Below are 14,559 nucleotides of genomic sequence, written 5' to 3' on the forward strand. Positions count from 1 at the left end.
TTTTCTTTCTCCCAACTTAACTGCATTCCCTGTTTTTAAGGACCGTTTTGAAATTGTCTGAATTTGGGGCATGATGACTGCATTGTATAAAGTCTCAGGAGACGGCTGTTCTTTGCTTGCCCACCGACACAAATCATCATGTTGGAAAGGCATTTCATACATGCAAAAGTTACCGTTTCAGTCCAAAACTTTAAAAAGGCTGAGGAAATACAGCAGAACACAGTGCCCTGCTGAGATTCTGTGATACGGAAAGGAGAAACAATGGCACACTAACTCCAATTTCAATCCTGGAAATCAGACTGAATGCATTACACTATAAATTGCTCATAGACTACACTGCTGGTCTTGGTTAGCATCTCATAACCCCCTGCTGTAGGTCAAATGGGGTCATAAAAAACATAAATGACTTACCTCAAACCAATATCACTATTAGCAGTAACTTAAAACATATGCTATATTAGCACTCTCTAGATTTAGCATCATCTTCTTATAGGAAATAACCTGTATTCCCAGAATTATTTTGTTCAATTTCCATGTGACTTAAGAAACCAAAAGCAGAGTTTTCATGGAGAAAGCCCATGGAATTGGACTTTTCCTCACTATGGTGGATCTCTTAGACAATTTAGACCAGGTAAATAATAAAAAGTAAGAGTTGAAAAATATCTAGATTATGTCAGGTCTAGATCTCAAAAGTCCTGGGATATGCTTCATCTATATCCAAGTAATTATCTAGGGACATGATAAAAATAATTTTTTTAACATAATAAATACTAATACCTTTAAAAGACAATTGTGCCACCAATGAGAGAGTTAATCAACAAATTGTGATATACAGTGGCATATTATGCAGCCCCAAAAGAAATGAAACAGTGAGACGTGCTGCAGCTTAGAGGAACCTTAGAACAAAATATCACATATGGCAAACTTTCTTTCATGTGATGTATTGTGTAGGCAGATCCATAGAGACCAAAAGCAGATTAATGAGAGGGGAGCGAGGAATGGAAAGTGATTACTTAATGGATGCAGGGTGTTTCTCTGGGGTCATGAAAATGTTTTGAAAAATGTAGGAGGGCATTGTTCGCACATCATTGGGAGTACAATTGTCACAGAATTGGACTTGTAAACTGTGGATTTTACCTTAGCTTTTTTTAAAAAAAGGATAACCTCAAAGTTCTAAAAATTTAGTCATAATACTGAGTTGTTTAGGTGTTGGCTGCTAACTGCAAGGTAAGGATTTCAAACTCCCTCATTGCTGCATGGGAGAAAGATGAGGCAGTCTGGTCTTGTAAAGATTTACTGCCACCTAGGAAACAGTGTTTTGGGTCACTCGGCATTGGAATTGACTCAATGGCAGGATTTGTTTTTTGGTAGAGGGCATATCTACTACATATCACGTACAGACCCCCATCTCCAGAGAGAGGGGGCAGCAAACATTAATACTTCTGCAAGGAAACACAATATTCATCCTAAGTAGAAAAAGACTTTAAATAACCTGCCAATTACTATTAGGTTTTGTCAGATGAGTTTTGTCATAAATTTAGGAGAAAGTGTTTAATTTTCAATTCATTTTATAACGACATTGTAAATGATAGATTTCTAAAACCCTACTTTAAATAATGTTTTAGGTTGATGATCTCTCATATCCAAATGCTCTATATTTTCAAATGCATTCTGGATATCTTTACCAAAGAGCCTCTCTACTTAAATTTGTGTTGAAGCTATTTATTCTCTTACTTATTAGCTTATGCAAACTCCTCATATCATTACTTAGTTCTTATTCTAACTCCTCATATCATTACTTAGTCCTATGGAATTCATTACATGATATCCTGAACTCCTGTTCTCTTATCCATTGTAATTATACTCATTATGGATCAGAACTCCAATCTCTCCTTCCAAATTTTTGGCTTTCCAAAAAGGCTACACAGACTAATTAATTCATGCATTACTCCAGGCAATGGGACTATCATTAAGATAGATTTCTATAGGCTGTTCATTTTTAAGAGCAGCCCTACGTACCATAGAACTAAGCACTGCCCAGTCCTGCATCATCCTCAAAATTGCTCTTAAGTTTGAGCCCATTGTTACAGCTTAGTGGGGACGATTAATAAGAAGACTGGTTAAGTAAATTAGGGATCACTTATACAATGGATTCGAGCTCTGGTGGCATAGTTGGTTAATTGTCTAACTGCAAATGTCAGCAGTTCGAATGCAATAGCCTCTTCAAAGGAGAAAGATGAGGCTTTCTTTTCCAGTAAAGACATAGTGTCGCAAACCTTAGGGAGCTGTTCTACTCTGCCTTATAGGGCCACTGTGCATAGGAATTGACTACATGGCTGTGCGTATAGATGTACAATAGGTTATTTTGAAAGAATAACTATGCTGCCAAATATTAAAGGGTAATATATTAGAGCATATTCCAGATGGGTTCAGATGAATTCATTGCAGACATCAGATGGATCTTAGTTAAAAGCAGATAATTTCAGAAAGCTGTTTACTTGTGTTTTATTGACTATGCAAAAGCATTCAACTAGGTGTATCATAACAAATTATGGAGAGCCTTGAGCTGAATGGGAATGCTAGAATATTTCGTGCTCATGCGGAACCTGTATGTGGAATAGAATAATGGAACACTGCATCTGTAAAATCAGGAAGGGTGTGCATTGGCGTTATATCATTTCACCATACTTAATCAATCTGTAAGTGAAGCAATTAATCCAAGAAGGTGTACTATATGTGGAAGAACATGGCATCAGTATTGGAGGAAAGCTTATTAGAGCCCAAGATATGCAGATGATACAACCTTTCTTGTTGAACAAGAGAACATTTAAGCGTTGCTGATGAAGATCGAGGATTGTAGCCTTCAGGGTGGATTACAACTTGATGCAAAGAAAACCAAAATCCTCACGCTGGACCAGTAGCTATCACGTTAAATGGAGAAAAGGTTAACGTCTTCAAGGATTTTATCTTGCTTGTATCCAGTCAGTGCTCATGGAAACAGCAGTCAAAACATTAAACGATGTATTGCACTGGGCACATGTGCAGCACAAGACTTCTTTAAAGTATTGCAGAGCAAAGATGTCACTTTGAGGAAATACCTGGCAAAAGCCATGGTATTTCGTACTGTTGTACATTTCAGAACTGACTCGACGGCACCTAACGACAACGTATTAAAGCCTAGAGTTAGGTAACGTATGTCTAGCAAGTTATACACCAAATCGTATCACTATCTCCGAGGAGACCACTGGGCTCTTTATATTCTGATTTTTGTAGTGGTTGAATTAAAACAAAACAAAGCAAAGAAAAAGATTATCATCAAGTTGTGTAATGAGAGGTATGGAAATGTGAGAACAGAGATGGACATTTCAAGTCCGAACAAATAGCAAATTGAATGGCACCCTGTTCCTGAAGGGAAGAACAGGATTTGAGACTGAGTTGAGAGGTGGTCCAATTGTGAAGGGCTTCAAATACTAGTTAGAAAAGGGGACCTGATGTAGTCAGAGAACATCTGGAGGTAACTGATTTCTACATTAAAAAAATTTACTTTGGAATACTTTTTGTTACAGGGAAGTGACAGATACCTGTTCTTTTATACTTCTCACCTTCGGTTTCAGTATCTACTAACACCACCACTTTACATTATCAGGGTAAATTTTTCAAAACTCAGAAAACCCACATAGGAACATTAGTATTAACTAAGCTCTAGACTTGGTTCAGGTTTCATGAGGTTCTCCACTAACACCCGTTTTGTTCCAGAAATCAACCCAGGATTCTACATTCTACAAAGTTGTCCTGACTCCTTAGTCTGCTTGCAACTTTCTCTGCCTTTGTTTTCCATGACCTAGGCAGTTTTGAGGAGTGCTGGTCAGATAATTTCTAGTATGTCCCTTGGTTTGGGTTTGCCCAGTGTTTTCTCTAGTTTGAAGTGAGGGGTTTGGATAAAATAGCAGAGGTGAAGTGCCCTTCCCATGATAGACACATGACATAACTGGAGACAGTAACCTGGATCACTTGGGTAAGATGTTTGCTTGATGTCTCCTCTGTAAACTTTCAGGAAGCTGCCTCCTTTAGATATGTCTTAGGTCAATTTTGAGTTCTACACTATGATTACAATAAAACCAATAAGTTTTGACATACAATTCACATAATATACAGTTCAATGGTTTAAACATATTGAAAAGTTGTATAACCACAATTTCAGATACAGTAATTACAATTGATGTTTCATGTGACTATTGACTGGGTGGTAGTATGAGACCAAAACAGAAGGCATTACAATAGTTCAAGTGAGATGGCAATGGCCTTAACAGTGGCAATGGCAGTGAAAAGAACTGGAGGAATTTAAGTGTTTCTGGGCAACTGGGTGGATTATGGTAGCTTTGAGAAATGAGTCACCTCAAAAGTATAACAAGATACCTGCCTTCCTTCACACAATGGGATGACTACAACCAAAGCCAGAAAATGTGGTGGTAAGGGTGTGGAGAAATGAGAATTCTCTGCTGATGGGAATGTAAAATGGCACAGCCACTTTGACAACTAATCTGGCAATTTCTCAAAAAGTTAAACCTAGAGCTATCATTTGAGCTAGCAACACTTCCACAGAGCCCGAGTGGTGATATCAAGTAAGTAATAGACTGCCTACCGCATAGACAGCAGTTTGAATTTACCAGTCACTCCTCAGAAGACAGATGAGGCTTTGTGTGTCTGTGATTTACAGCCGCAGAAATCCAAAAGAGCAGTTCAACTTTGTCTAATAGTGTCACTGAGTCACGAAACTTGATGGGAGTTTGGTCTGGCTTTGAGTATCCCATCTTTATACTCAAAGAGAAATGAAATCCCACAAAAATTCCATCTGATAGTTCATAGCAGAATCATTCATAATAGCCACATGGTAGAAACCACTGAAATGTCCATCAACTCATGAATACATAAAAATGTAGTATAGCCATACAATGAAATATTTTTCAGCCATAAAAAGGATCCATGTTATAAAACAAGTAAACCTTGAAAACATGCTAAGTCAATTGAAGGAAACCATATAGTACATGTCTACCTATGTGTAATATGCCGAATGGGCAAAGTTGTTTTTTGGGGGTTGGTACAAATGGTTTGTTCTGACCGAGCCTACTCCATAGCACTGTGGCGGAACAGGCCTTGGCAGACTGCCAAAAAAGCCCTGTGGAGCTGTTCGGTTCTACCCCGGGCTTGCTCTCATGTCAACTTGACGCCGATTCACGGTCATCCCGCAGGAGAGGGTAGAACTGCCCGGCAGGGTTCTCAGACTATAACTCTTAAAGGGAGTAGAAAGCCTCGTCTTTCTCCAGAGTGGCTGGTGGTTGTGAACTCATCTGTGGTTAACAGCTCAACACATTGACTGGACAACTAATGACAACATCTGAGGGTGCGGGGGCATTGAGTAATGATGGCTGAAGGGTGCTGCATTTCTCCTCTGGGTGATGGTCTAAAATCATGAAGGTGACTGCGCAAGTGCTTTGAGTATGCTTAAATACAGAAAACGAGACCATGCTCATTTATTTATTTCAATTTAGCTCGAGGGAAAGATTCAAGCAGGGCACCTTCACCATCTAACCCACACTGTGCTGTTGAGACTGGCTTAAGTTCTAACTAATTGCCTCCAGCTCTTAAAATTCTTTACATGTGAGATGGCAATGCCTCTGGGATAAATGGCAGTGTATTTGAGGAAGGAAAGTTGAAAATGAGGATTTTATCTAGTGGATCAGTATTTTCATTAGCTTACAATCTAAATGAATTTGGACTTTGCTTATTCCCTCACTGAACAAAGTGGATTAAGCCATAAAACCTAATGGTCTGTAGTTATTCTGTATTACCTTCTTACCCTACTCTTGCCAAATTCCTTTCTGCCTATCTCAGTACTACAAGTTCTTGGTGGTTAACAAGAATTCCAGAAGGACAATGAAGGTAAAAAGAAATGAGAAAAAAAAAGTTTAAAAAAATGCAAAGATTCTACCAACTATGTTATTGATCATGTATCCCTGGTGTCTGGTCTCAGTTATAGCTGTTTTAAAATCCTGAAAGAGAGTTACTTAATAAATTGTAGGGCTCTGTCTCTTCTAATTGCCAAGGAAGTACCATGTATACTCGAGTATAAGCCGCCTTGAATATCAGCCGAGGCATCTAATTTTACCACAAAAACTGCATCAAAAATGTGCTGAAAACTCAGCTTATACACGAATAATTAAGACGAGCTAGTATGGAAGGTAGGGAAACAGCCTTAAGGGGCTTGATCCAGCATTTTATATTAGTAGGACTAAGCTCTGACATCATAATGACAAAGGTCTAGGTTTGTACTTGAATATATGAATAAAAGAATGAAACGAACAGCATGTATCAATATTTATTAAAATAGAAAACAAAAGTCAAGATAACTAATTTGCTTTTATACCTAATTTTATTATACAATGGACATGAGCATGAGATTTTTTTTATATGAAGACTGCTCACCCTTATGTGAAAAAATGTTGGCATACCCGTTCAGTCAAGAATTGTTGAGTGAAATATCTGGTTAAGGAAATGGAAGTGAAAAACGAGCAAATTACCTATTAGAAACCACAGGGGTCTCTTCTTCAAACAGTAGAGGGGGGCCTCCTTTAATTCTTCAACATCAAATTCACAGTCCTACAGAGTTCATCAAACTCAATCATACTTTATGATCCCCAAAGGAAAGAACTGAGGGAACTCATGGGTAATTTTTATAGCTTCATTGTAGAGTCCAAGATCTGAAAGAAACATTTTAGCAAACACTTAATCTACAGTGGGAAAGTTATATTAACTATCACCTGAAATAATTCTAGTCATCTCTCTAACTGGCCAACTTACTTTTGTGATCCAATTTCTAAAACTAAGATGTGGATCGTAACATTTACTTAACCCTAGCTTTAAAAAGGAAAGGAAAGGAAAGGAAAGGCAGGAGGGGCAGGAAACCATCCTTTTTTTTAGGAAAATATTCATGGTGACTTCCATTTTGCGGGCACAGTTCCTGCCTGGCAATGTTTTAAGTGTTAAGCCATATATTTCAATCCAGATATTAAAAGATACAGCTAGTGAAGTCTAAAGTTGTTTTACAAAACTGCTAAATGTTGGGATGCTTTATTTACCAAAAGGATGGTTATCTTCTTTAAATTGGACATAGGATGCACACATTATAGTTGCCTTGGCTGTTACTCTTCCAACAACTTCCACAATTCCAGAAATTTCTTCATCAAGCTAACAATAAAGAACAAAAAGCATTATTTCTTGGAAAACTGATACACAGCTTATCTATCTTCCAGCTTATGAAAGAAGATTTAAATTTATCAATGAAAAAACTAAACTGCAACTAGCTACAAAATATTGAGTATTTACTGTCAGCAAGTTGCAAGCCTCATTACCATATCTTAAAGTCCAAAATCTAGTTAAATGTTTAATTTAAAAGCAAAATCATGCAAAGAAAAGATATACTCAGAATTGCTAGCATTTCTATTAGTGGTAGTTTGTTAAAAATGACCCACTGGGCAGAACCATTTTATTATTGATATCAGCACAGTTAATGTATACATTAACCAAACACTACATGGATCTGTCTTAAAAAAACAAAAAACACGACAAAGAAATGATAAGTATATTAAAGATAAAATATAAAATTAATAATCAACACCTGAAAATGCATGCAAATTAAAACAGAAGAGTGATTTTATGGCTTCGCTTTAGAATAAGAATTGCTATCCAGCATTAACAGGACATATTCAAGAATCAAGAAGCTCAAAGAATCACTGGATGAAAATATAAAATGGAATAAATATATAATATAAAGTGAAAAGGGGGAATGATGTTCATTTCGGAGGCAGGAAGTTTTACAAACTTTTCCTTTATATAGCCACTCCAAGAATCAGAAACAAAGCAAACCAAGATGAAGAATTAACAAAAGTAGACATAGAATTAATACTTAAACATACAGGCTCCATTAATTCAATGGTTCCATTTTTTCCTTCTCCATCTGCAAGAATAAACATTTTTCCAGTAGGATGGATCTGAAAGACAAAAATAGATCCCCCAACTTTTTAAGAGCACGAAAACCAAACTTTTAACATCTCATTAAAATAAAAAAATTGAGACTTTCACAAGATAAGACTAACCCCAAACTAGTCAATAAGCACGAAACAATTTTGTACATAAGTTTATCTTGTTCAAATTATACAAAACTAGGCAGAAGGCACCCAGTTAAATTTGAATTTCAGATAAACAATACTTTTTAAGTATAAGTAACTGTGCTTTCAGTTGTTAAATCTGGGAACTCTATGCTAATAAGAAATTAAAACTCCAAACCAACTCATAATGACCCTATAGAAAAGGTTCTCTGCGTTTTGAGACTAGAACTCCTTTTTTTTTAATGTGCAAGGTTGTTTATGACAATATTCTTTTAAAAAAAGTTTTATTACAATCCACATCATACAGTTCAATATTTCAATCACATCAAGAAAAGTTGTACAATCATTACCACAATCAATTTTATAATTTTGTTTCTTGTACCCATGTTACTAGCTCCCTACTTTTCCCCAACCCCTCCTCCCATACCCCCCAAGAAACCATTAATCCAGTTACTGTCTCTATAGATTTACTTATCCTGGATTGCATATACAGAAAAAGATATAAAACAGCAACAAAACTAACAATTATAAAGTAAAACAAAAATCTCAAAGGAAAACAAAGTGGAAAATATTAAAAACTAGAACAAATTTATAATGGGTTAAAAGGGAGATCAAATGATCAGGTGTTACATTTTAACCTGCAATAATCCACTTTCCAATGCACTCTTCAGGAGAGCAAGGCTAGTCACACCCCTCATCTCTGGTCCCAAGGTTAATCCACTGGAGGCTTAAGCCACATGCATTTCCTTCTCTTTGTAAAAATACTTAGCTATTTATGGAGTAGAAAGCCTAGCCTTTCACCCTGGACAGGCTGGTAGTTTCAAACTGCTGACCTTGTGGTTAGCAGCCCAAGGTGTAGGACTACTACAGATTAAAGTGGGCCCTGGATTATAAAAAAGGGGCCTGGGCTACTAACTGAAAGGTCAGGAGTTCCAAGTGAGGCTTTCTGCTCCTGCAGATTTACAGGGTAGCCCAAGGGGCCAGTTCTGTCCTGCAGTCACTATGAACCTGAAAGGCAGTGGGCTTGTGTGTACCATCAAAAAGTGAGATCTGCTAGCCTATGTATGAATAGGCAGGTGTCTTTTGAGTGCATACAAATCTCGTTGGAATGTCTGCTTCTATTTCCTGACCCTAAACAAAAACAAACTCACTGCCATCAAGTTAATTTCCACTCGGTGCAACCACTTCAGGGGCAGTGGCCACTTTAAATCAACGACCATCGTACTGGGGTGTGTGTGTGTGGTGTGTGTGTAGTTGGAGTAGCACGGATTTCACTTAGTTGATGTGTGGATGAACTGAGATGTTAAATAAACTTTACATAACAGTCCCTCCCTCCTCTGCTTTCTTGGGTCCCTGATCCTGAGACTTAGGGCCTGTTTCTCAGCTGTAGGCCTATGGACTCTTTCAGGTCCCTAGGGCTTTATGGATTACTGGGTAACACTGGGGGTAAAATACACAGGCTGCTACGGGGTTAGGCGCCAGGATCTGGACAGATAGTCAAGGAATAATTTATAGAGAAGCGACCAAAGAAGTTTACGAGAGAAAATTCCAGACGAACAGAAGCAACTAATTCAGGTTGGAGTCAACGTGAATTTGGGCACAATAAAAATCCAAAAGTGAGTCGTGGTAGTCTTGCCTAGTTTCCTTTAGACGTAAGTGAGTACGAACGGCGTGGATTCGTAAACTTGCCGTGCCCGCGCCCTAAGGAGGCGCCCACACCAGCCTTCTCTTCTGCAAAATAAAACGCGGCGGCACGCGGGTGCGCTGAGACTTTGCCATCCCTCACCGTTAACCACCCAGACAGTCTCGGGCCTTTTCCTCTAATGGCGGAGCCCGGGGCAGGGAGCACGCGCACCTTTTCCAGCTTCCCTACGAAGCACACGGGCTGGTCGATGAACTGAGCTAACATGCTGGCGTTCACGCGCGCCTTCGGCACCTCCAGCACGTCCACCATGATCGCGGTCCCAGAGCGGCAGCCGGCGGGAAACGCGGCGTCTGTGGGGACCGAGCCTCTGCGCCAATCGGCTAAGCCCAGCTTCCGGATCCGCCAATCAGACGCGCAGGAGACGCGGCCGTGCGCCGGACGCACTCCCGACGGCGGGGCATGCAGAGGCCTGCGTCCGGAAGTAGAGACCGGCTGCTTAGTGACGCGCGGCGTCCCGGAAGTTGGCCTGGTGCAGAACTGAGGGGACAGTAGGGGCAGACCTCAGGGAGGGGTGGAGCCTCCTGAGCCCGGCTGGGAACGCGGGTCTCCCGGCCGGGACGTGACCCCGGAAGTAAGGTGGCGGCGACGTTGCGGCGGGGGACTGCGGCGGGAGCCACAGGTACCTCTTTTTGTGGGAGGCGCCGCTGCTGTCCTGCGGTCCCTTGTCCCCGCGGGCACTTAGGCAGAAGCGCCCGGCAAGGGTTGGGCGCTGGTCCCGCCTCGGGTTCTAGGTTCTGCGCACCTGCAGTTCCATTTACCCCATTTCCTTTCCCTCCGAATTACGTGTGGGTTGTGCTTGTTTCTTATGGAATCAACAGTGGAGTTCGAGGCTTTTTGACGACGTCCTCCTGGAGATGGGTAGCCAGGGGTCTCCAATGACCTTCATCACCTTCGGGCTTTTCCTTCACAGAGGCCGGATTGCCGATTTACCGCCGCAGCTGCGTCACTTTCCAGACTCAGTTTCCCCAGCAGTAAGAAAAGGGGTTGATCTCCTTACCTCTGTGGTCTTTTCTTGACGTTAGGACCATCGGTGCCTCTAGTCCTACCCCATCTTCGTCAGCATCGAATAGGCCAGTGGTGCTCAACCTTCTTAATGCTGCGACCCTTTAATACAGGTCCTCATGTTGTGGTGCCCCCCCCCACCATAAAATTATTTTTGTTGCTATTTCATAACTATAATTTGGCTACTGTTATGAACCGTAATGTAAATGTCTGATATGCAGGATGTATTTTCATTGTTACAAATTGAACATCATTAAACATAATTAAACATAAATAAAGCATAGTGATTAATAACAAAGCAAAATGTAATTCTATATTGTGAAATAAGTATGTGTTTTCCGATGGTCGCGACCCACAGGTTGAGAACCGCTGATTGAATATAGACCATTTTGGGGGGAAGACAACATCAGGGAGGGAGGACACAAGCTTACACAGCTGCTTGGCTGGAGCGAGTGTTTTCTCAGAAGCGTACTTTTCATTCGCAAAGTGAAGGGGTTGAACCGAATGATTTGCATGATCCCATCTGACTGGTGTCATATTGATCTACTGCTTAGGAAACCCTTTAAGGTCACTTTGAGTCAGAATCACTAGATGGCCCTAGGTTTGGCTATTTTGGGGTATCTGACTTAAAGGATTCTTCATACGCCCAGCAACCTTGCACCGGACTGCACAGCCCAGCACTCTCTCTGGGGCAGAGAATCGGCAGGTCTAGAACATAACCCATTCCTGCAAGATTTGTATGGGATTCTTGGGTCTGTTGCTGGCTCACTGTGTGGTGCAAGATGTCAGTGGCTACTTATTTTATCTGCCGCCTTGCCAGGAATATTCCAGAGTGAATGCTTATTAATGTCTACCAACAGTGCTACAAAAATTGGGGGTGGGGTGAGGGTGATTTTAAAGTCGGAAAGTATTATTTGTGGATGAGGGTCTTGAGCCTGGGAATTTGCAGGAACCACAGGGGTGTCATCATTGAGATTCACGTAATCAGCTGGAGTCTCTCAATTTCGTCTTGTGGTTTTTGCCTTTAACAAAGTTTTTCTTTGAGGGCCCTGGTAACCATTTAAGATTGAAATCTGCTGTACCATAATTAAACTATACTTAACCTCCATCAGCGTTTACTTAGCAATTAAATGGTTTTTTATAATTTTGCTGTCACTAAACTTTAAAATAATTCATTATACAGATACCGGATAAATTTTCGTTGGTATCTAAAAGTTGGTAGTTGTGTTGGTACAAGTCAGTCTATATTTCAGAAGAAAGCAGTAAGGCAGTTTGCACTTTTATAATTGCTATGAAAAACAAGTTGATGGGCATAGGATGAGAAACACATGAATATCTTTAATGTAATACGTTTTTCAAAAGCAACCTTCAAAGTATCTGATGTAAATATTGTTGCCTTAAAGTTCTCTTTATCTCGCTGTCAGGGAGTTGATTCCAACTCAGAGCACTACTTCATGGGGCAGAGTAGGACAGCTCCTGTGGGTTTTCAAGAATGTAAATATTTACAGGAATAGAAAGTCTCGTCTTCCTCCTGTGGAGCACATGGTGGTTAGTAGCCCAATATGTAACTCACTATGCCACCAGGGCACGGTTCCCCAAACCCCAAATTCACTGCCCTTCAGTCCATGTCGACTCACAGGGACCCTCTAGCTCAGTGTACAATGGCCTCTGTGGACATGGAAACGCTGATAATTGCCAGACCAGCACAGACACAGATACCACGAGGACTACACAGTATACATTACCAAGTGAGATTTATTAGTATTATTATTCTTTCAAACACTCAGGATCCGCCATATACCAATGTTCCTACTCAAAGGGACCTGGTCCCCATGCTTCCAGACAACTGTGTCAACATGAAAGCTTCCTGGTTTAAGAAATGGCCATGTGTGGTAGTTACATAATCTGGTGTCAATTTGGGAGTTGAGAGGATTAAGAGTGAAGGGGTGGAGCCGTCATAGCCAATGAGGCCTTTGTCTGGGTATAGCCTTCTCCTGAGAATTCTGGGAACTCCTGTATTTTCCTCCTTGGGGACGAGAGACACATCTCTCTCTCTGCTGACTCCCTGAGGGTTACTCTACTGACAAGACAGATGTCACTACACTGGTAGACCCCATCTTCCTTTATCATTTTAACGTGTGTCTGAGGCAGTTGGACCTGGCTTGGGCTGGACATATCGTCTTTTCTTTTAACACTTTAAACAGATTTTTTTTTGCAGCAAATTCATCCAACACAGTAGATACTTGGTTAGATTTCTTGACTGTTGCTTGCTTAGGGGTTGATTCTGGATCAAAGTATAATGAAGTCTTTAACATCAATCATCTTTTCTCCATTTATCATGATGTTATTTACTGATCCAGTTGTTACAATGTTGTGGTTTTAAAAAAAAAATTATGTTTAGGTGTAATCCGTTCTTCCCTTTCAGCTACCAGATTGTGTCATCTGCGTATCATAGGTTGTTACTGAGTCATCCTCCAACCCTTGTGCCACATTCTCGTTTATCATTAGTGTTCACTGTGTCAAATCTATTCTTGAGATGGCCTATGCATTCAGATGGGGTCTACTCATCTGAAGGTTGCACTTTGTCTCTTACAGCTTTGTTTCAATTTTCTTCAGCTTCAGCCTGAACTTGCATATCAGCAATTGATTGTCTCTTCCATTGTTGGCTCCTGGCCTTCTTCTGATTGACAGCCTCCTTCTTTAGCATCTCTTTCCACAGATGCAGTCCATTTGATTCTTGTGGATTCCATCCAGAAAAGTCCATGTGTATAGTTGCTGTTCATGTGTTTGAAAAAGGGCACTTATGATGAAAAAGTTATTGGTTTAGCAAAATTCTGTCATGTGATTTCCCCTGTTATTTCTGTTACCAAGTCCATAATTTTCATATATTGATTCTTATTTTTTCTATTAATTGGGATTTAATGTATATAACATTGCATAGTTCAATCACATCCAGCAGAACTGTGCAATTGCTACCACAATCAGTTTCCAAACCTTCTTTTTCCATGTGGACTCCTTGACCTCATCTCCCCTTCATGCTACCAACACCCTGTACCCCTTCCCCATAACCCTTATTCTACTTGCCATCTCTGTAGCTTCATCAGTTTCATATACTGAAACTTTGGTTTCATATACTGAAAAACAGAAAATACAACTTCAAGAGTGTGACCCCCAATGACATAACACCTCAGAGGTACACCCTAATATAAGCAAACAAAAATCAAACAAAATAAGACCAACAAACATACAGAAAAATTTGGGAACCAGATCAGGTCCAGCATGCATCATAGGCGGATCTACTGACAAAGTTTTAACTGTTCAAATCAGATTTATGCCTTTATCTTCTATACTCAGCGCTCTAATGCACTCTGTTTAGTAACCACTTCCCTTCTGCCTCTCAGTTGTGAATAGAGGGAATCCACCGGAGGCAGATATTTATTTCCTATGTATTTCCACAAATGGATCTTGGGCTCCTACTGTCATCCATAGCCTTCTGCAAACCTGATTCTCATACATTAGGTTCTGATACTAATCCCGCCTTTGACTTCGTATTATATGATTCAGAATCCTTCAATGACTGAGATGGTGTGGTTTTTCCATGTAGACTTAGTTGACATCTTACTTGGATGTCTGCTTGTTTGGGGATATATATTTAAGACCCCAGACACTATTTTACCTAATAGCCGG

General features: G+C 40.1%; 1 protein-coding gene across 1 annotated transcript; it reads right to left on the bottom strand.

Annotated features, from left to right (window-relative positions):
- Nucleotides 1-6,411: 6,411 nt before the first annotated feature.
- On the bottom strand, nt 6,412-10,162 carry RPA3 (replication protein A3). The gene is made up of 4 exons (XM_004702683.2): nt 10,021-10,162; nt 7,974-8,048; nt 7,137-7,245; nt 6,412-6,758 (listed from the first exon to the last, which is right to left on the bottom strand). The coding sequence occupies exons 1-4, from the start codon at nt 10,117-10,119 to the stop codon at nt 6,676-6,678; spliced, it is 366 nt and encodes a 121-aa protein (XP_004702740.1). The 5' UTR covers nt 10,120-10,162; the 3' UTR covers nt 6,412-6,675.
- Between the last annotated feature and the right edge of the window lie 4,397 nt (nt 10,163-14,559).

Source organism: Echinops telfairi, unplaced genomic scaffold (assembly GCF_000313985.2).
Source record: "Echinops telfairi isolate 266 unplaced genomic scaffold, ASM31398v2 ScPeMD7_23;HRSCAF=83, whole genome shotgun sequence".
Classification (NCBI taxonomy): Eukaryota; Metazoa; Chordata; class Mammalia; order Afrosoricida; family Tenrecidae; genus Echinops; species Echinops telfairi.

Coding starts and splice junctions, on each gene's coding strand:
- RPA3 (XM_004702683.2), bottom strand. CDS start 10,119: ATGGTGGACGTGCTGGAGGTGCCGAAGGCGCGCGTGAACGCCAGCATG. Junction 8,049..10,020: donor TCGTAGGGAAGCTGGAAAAG/GTGCGCGTGCTC, acceptor TTTGTCTTTCAG/ATCCATCCTACTGGAAAAAT. Junction 6,759..7,136: donor AGAAGATAACCATCCTTTTG/GTAAATAAAGCA, acceptor TGTTTCTTTCAG/ATCTTGGACTCTACAATGAA.